Consider the following 5747-nt stretch of genomic DNA (forward strand, 5'->3'; position numbering starts at 1 on the left):
TGTATTCATTAAATGTAAAGACTAAAGTTTTCTTCCCCAATAAGTTTAAAAAATTAAACAATTTTTTTAGAGATAAAAATATTTTTGATATTTTTTTTTAAAGACCAATTTGATTATTCATCCCAAAATTTGCCAACTTTTTGTCCCAAAAAATTAACTAGCTAATATAGGAGATTATCTATATTTCCCTTATACTGATCACTGATACTGATCCTAACACAAACAGCAGTGGCCAACCATTTTGATAGACTTCCCAGCCAAAAAGCAGGAGGCAGAAATAAACACATAAAAGAGAGAGAGAGGTGAACTACACATACTATAAGAGAAGCCACACCAACATCTTTGTGCCTGTCAAGAATAAACCAAATAGAGAGTTTAAACAGAGTTCTTCCTTTTCCATTGGTCTCTTTTATTATTTTTATCACTATTATTTTTAATTAAGTCTCAAGCAGCTCCAAAACTTCAACTTCACTCTCTCAGGTGTACTTCTACTTCCTTTTGTCAGATCTCAATTCTCCAAGTTCAGGAACCAAACTCAACCCTCCACCAATCCTTTTTCCTTCTTATTTAATACCCTTTTCTTCATTTTCTGGTTCTTACTTGCTGAGTTTAGTACTTGGTAATACCTCATGCATTGAAAACTCCCATTGAAAACTCCCAGCTTCTGCCAATTCCTTGTGCAGAACCGCATTTAAGAGGTTTAGAGAGTTACCTTAATGCCACAAGGTTCTGCATAAAAGCATCCATCCCTCTCTTGCAATTGGAGCCCTCAAGTTTAAACTTTTAAGACTTCAAAAAACCCTGTGAAATTGTCAACGTCCCTCAGCAAAACCGCAACACCTACCCAATAAGCTGGCGTTTCTGTCACTATAAAAACATACAAACTCTCTGCTTTCACCACAGAGTAACATTGACCAATATTAGGTGATTCTTTTTTTTTTCTTTCGTACACGGCTTGATTTCTGTTGTCAATTTTTTTTCTGGGTTTGGTAAATGTCAAACTCATTGTTTGAAATAGGACAAAATTTATGCGCGTTCTATATACTATATTGATAAAGTAAAATTTTAATTTTGATTAGTGAACACCACCAATAGTTCCGACGAAATACACTTAAGTTGGTTTTGTCTTATGATAGACTGTGTATGCATTTTCAGGCCTGAAAACAATGTTACCTCAGAAGCAAGGTGAAGAAACCATGATGTCAAGCCTTAGTGAGACGATTGAGCGTGATGAGAGAGAGGAAGAGAAGGTGGGTAGTAGTAGTTCTTCACATTCTACCTTGAAAAGCCTTCTTTGGCATGGTGGGTCTGTTTATGATGCTTGGTTCAGCTGTGCCTCAAATCAGGTAATAACATAACATAACATAATCATTCTGTACCCCGTTTGGATTAGTGGAAGAGAATAAAGTTTTTGGTTTTTGTGTTGTGCAGGTTGCACAGGTTCTGTTAACACTGCCATACTCTTTCTCTCAGCTGGGAATACTTTCAGGCGTCATATTCCAAATCTTCTATGGCCTCGTTGGAAGTTGGACTGCATATTTGATTAGCATTCTGTACATTGAGTACAGGAGCAGAAAAGAGAAAGAGAATGTCAGCTTCAAAAACCATGTCATTCAGGTAAATATAAAATGAAATAAAAAAAAATCTTTTCTTAAACCCTTTCATTTTTACTTTATTGAACAAGGTCAGTGATTTAATTTCATTTTATGCAGTGGTTTGAAGTGTTGGAAGGTTTATTGGGTCCGTACTGGAAAGCCATTGGCTTGGCCTTCAATTGTACTTTTCTACTCTTTGGATCTGTTATTCAGCTCATAGCTTGTGCAAGGTCTGAATTTCCTTTGGTTATAGCATGAATTTCATTACATAATTAAATAATAACAAAAAAACAGTGAGATTTGTTGACTTTACTAGATAATTTCCTTTGGGGTATGTACTATACACTATGCAGTAACATATACTACATAAATGACCACTTGGATAAGAGGACTTGGACATACATTTTCGGAGCTTGCTGTGCCACCACAGTGTTCATACCTTCGTTTCATAACTATAGGATTTGGTCTTTCCTTGGCCTTGGCATGACCACGTACACAGCTTGGTACTTGACCATTGCAGCTCTTGTTCATGGCCAGGTAAGCAATACCAAGTACAACGGTGTTGATTTCTCTTGTGGGGTATCTCTCATTTGATGCCGTTTGATCATAAATTGGTGTAACAAAAAAAAAAAATTGGTTATTTAATTTGCAGGTTGAAAATGTGACTCATACGGGCCCAAAAAAATTGGTTTTGTATTTCACTGGCGCCACCAACATACTCTACACTTTCGGCGGGCACGCCGTCACAGTGTGAGACCCCCTTTTTTTTTTTTTTAATATTTTGAGTATTTAGTTAGACAATACAATCATGAAAGTTTTCTTTATTGTCTTAAGACAATGAAACATCAAAGAGAGTAGAAGTTTATTGCACGACCACTTTCTTCAATTGCAGCTTTTGCCTCTGGACTTTGGATATAAGACAAAACAGTAAATCTGACACTTTTGAACAACCATTTGAACTTAGCTATAAAATACTTCATGCCCCAGTTGAGCTTTATCAATTTCTCTCTTCAGATATATCTAATTATCTATACAATACAACAACCGCAGTGACATTTTACCTCATGATATGTACTAGCTATCTAGTTGCCTCCAGTAATTTTTTGTAGTTACAGTGAAAAATATGCAACACAAAAATTATGTATACTTGTGTACGCATTTATTAATATTTTAATGTACGATTTCTCAGAGTTGCTTCTAGTATCACCATCATCCAATGCATGGGGCCATTGATTTTGAAACAAGTGATTAGTACAAAAATGCACAATTTATCTTTTTTAGAAATTCTCCAATAGGCAAATTGTTTCCTTTCTAATATAATTTCAACCCTTTCGGGTAAAGCAATGTGTTTAAATTAAAAAATAAAAGGTGCACTGCAAAGTCAGTTTACAAAGCGATTGTAATGTATTTGGACATATCCCAGGTCTGACAAACCCAATTTCATTTTCGACTTGGAGCATATTAGCGGAAATAGAAGGGATTTGATTTTGAGACGAGAGCACATGGGTCATTTGCAGATTTAAGTTGATGTAACAATATGCACTAACGTGGACCATATATGACTTATACAGGGAAGTCATGCATGCAATGTGGAAACCTCAAAAGTTCAAATATATCTATCTTTTTGCTACTCTTTATGTATTCACACTCACCCTCCCATCTGCCACTGCCGTTTACTGGGCCTTTGGTGACCAACTCTTGGACCACTCCAATGCCTTCTCTCTTCTTCCTCGCTCTGGTTGGCGTGATGCGGGTGTCATCTTAATGCTCATTCACCAGGTCCATCTCCTCAAAACTTCTAATTTTCTTAATTAAATAATAATTTTATTTATAAATGAAAAAAATGTTATATAAAATGATACCTTTTTTTAATATATGAATTTCAGTTTATCACTTTTGGATTTGCTTGTACACCATTGTATTTTGTGTGGGAGAAGGTGATTGGAATGCATGACACAAAGAGTATATGTTTGAGGGCTCTTGCAAGGTTGCCTGTGGTGATACCAATCTGGTTTTTGGCTATTATTTTCCCTTTCTTTGGTCCCATTAACTCTGCTGTGGGGGCTCTTTTGGTTAGCTTCACAGTCTATATCATTCCTGCTACTGCTCATATGATCACTTATAGGTCTGCTTCTGCTAGACAGGTAAATAGTCCAATCTCTCCAATCTTATCTTTGTTTCCACAATCTACCTAATGTGTGTCTCATCCAACTTGCTCTACTGTGTAGATAGTGAAATTTTCTTCATTCATAATGTGTAGACAAATCATATGCTAATAGTAACTGTTGAGGCTTGTTTGTTCTAGTCAATGAAACTGGGTTACTAGGGTGCTTTACAAACAACTTAATTAGGCACTGTTTTCTTCCCTGCCCAAAAGCTATATAACCTTTAAAAAATGTTTTCAATATTGATGACCATCCCTTTTTTATGAGCAAGTCTGATAAAGCATCCAATGAGATTCTTTTCTCTCTTATGTGGCATGGTGTAATTGTGTTTGAGGATATGATTCTAGCTTCATGATTAAACTTGGAAGAGACTTCCCATGTCACTGGCAGTTTAAGTATCTGTCCCACTAGTTGTGTTAATTATTCGAATTAAAAACTTATGAGTCAAGATGAGGTTGGTGCCATTTCTCTGTCATTCAGTTACATGCTATAGTCATACACTACACTGTTACTATGCTAACCACATGTCAACATTTTAACTGTGAACTGGGCCATGGCCAACCTAACCAACTCTTAAGTGACCCTACTCAGTACTCACATTACTATTCCTGTTCCTGTTCCTGTTCCTGTTCCTGTTCTCACTCCTAACAGATGCTAAAATAAGTCAGCAACATCTTACAGTGAACTGACACCACTTTTTGTCTTATTAACAGTTCAAGCAACAAGTTAACAATTTCAAAGCCACTTCTTTACTTGATTATTTATTTCTGTTTTGTTCACAGAATGCTGCAGAGAAATTGCCCTTCTTCATCCCAAGCTGGACTGCAATGTATGTGATAAATGCATTTGTGGTAGTGTGGGTTCTATTGGTAGGCTTCGGATTTGGAGGGTGGGCTAGCATGTCAAACTTCATCAAACAGGTTGACACATTTGGACTATTTGCTAAGTGCTACCAGTGCCCACCAAAAGCCCCAGTTTCCAATCACACACTGCATCACTGAAAATCATAAGTTCTTTCGCATGATACATAGGGATGCATCAGCATCTCCCCCCTTGTGTGGCGTGAGCTGTATTTTCCCTATCTTTTTGTTTAATCTCCATATAAATATTGTCAATGCATATGTTCCCTTGTGTAGCAAGGCAACATTGTTATATTTTGCTTTTGAATCATTTGGGTTAATCATAAACATGGCCTATAGTTAGCTCATATATATATATATAGGGATTGATGTTTGGCAATTGGCATATAGCGACTTTAAGTAAAGCCTGCATGTTTCTAATAATGTTCCCATAGGACTATATAATGATTTTTTCCCTTGAAAATCTTAAGTATTACTAAATCATGTATGTCTTGTGAAATTAAAATATGAAGGCGTGTAATGTATGTTGCTTCTTATCTTCCAAGCCTACTTATGCGATCCATGAACTCGTACCGGTATTTCTCATTATAAACACGGTAAGCTGAAATTCTTGACCAGCATTTTTTACAATATTTGTTAAAGATTCCCTCGTTCTGTTGAAGCCATTTTATCATTATGTTCTTTATCGTTCAAGTTATGAGTTTCATTGTATGTCTGACTAGTCAAAATTGGAATTTGATCAGCGGAAAAAAGGGAATTGGGGTGTGTATGACATGGAAAGGTTTTAGAATTTGGTGGGCAATAATTGAGGATTTTGTAAAGGCTTAATCTGAGTTTGGTGTTTGTACCTTTCACCTTTATCTATATTCCCCTTATCACGACCTCTCCAATTCAACCTTCTTTTAAAATCTTGAGTCTTGTTTAGAAATATAGAATCCAAAGGTGGACCTGGAATTGAGGGGAAAACAGCAAAATTCCCTAATTGTAAGGCAATGAGATGATTTTTCATTTTGCTTCCTCATTGAAAATGCCATAAGCAAAAGAACCATCCTTTGTTTCTATTTGATATTATTGGATCGAATTATCAAAAGCAATTACACAACAAATCGAATATATGTGCACTGTGC

At 36.0% G+C, this 5747-nt stretch overlaps 1 protein-coding gene across 4 annotated transcripts; it reads left to right on the forward strand.

Annotated features, from left to right (window-relative positions):
• Window positions 1-338: 338 nt before the first annotated feature.
• Window positions 339-5142, forward strand: LOC113846380 (auxin transporter-like protein 1). 4 transcript variants are annotated; one of them, XM_027474557.1, is made up of 9 exons: window positions 339-924; window positions 1156-1346; window positions 1432-1617; window positions 1713-1825; window positions 1949-2132; window positions 2248-2345; window positions 3167-3374; window positions 3482-3739; window positions 4543-5142. In XM_027474557.1, exons 2-9 carry the CDS (start codon window positions 1167-1169, stop codon window positions 4759-4761), a joined length of 1446 nt encoding a protein of 481 aa, XP_027330358.1. In that variant the 5' UTR covers window positions 339-924; window positions 1156-1166; the 3' UTR covers window positions 4762-5142. The 4 variants fall into 4 exon arrangements, with proteins under 4 accessions (XP_027330358.1, XP_027330359.1, XP_027330357.1 ...); XM_027474558.1 differs by having other exon boundaries at window positions 339-480; window positions 4543-5096; XM_027474556.1 differs by having other exon boundaries at window positions 339-726; window positions 4543-4938.
• Window positions 5143-5747: the final 605 nt, after the last annotated feature.

Source organism: Abrus precatorius, unplaced genomic scaffold (assembly GCF_003935025.1).
Source record: "Abrus precatorius isolate BTA unplaced genomic scaffold, Abrus_2018 Scaffold8, whole genome shotgun sequence".
Lineage (NCBI taxonomy): Eukaryota > Viridiplantae > Streptophyta > Magnoliopsida > Fabales > Fabaceae > Abrus > Abrus precatorius.

What these genes read in the sequence shown, in the direction of transcription:
- LOC113846380 (XM_027474556.1), top strand. An exon ending in TCAGCTGTGCCTCAAATCAG is followed by an intron (nt 1,347 to 1,431) that starts GTAATAACATAA and finishes TGTGTTGTGCAG; the next exon opens with GTTGCACAGGTTCTGTTAAC. An exon ending in CAGCTCTTGTTCATGGCCAG is followed by an intron (nt 2,133 to 2,247) that starts GTAAGCAATACC and finishes TTTAATTTGCAG; the next exon opens with GTTGAAAATGTGACTCATAC.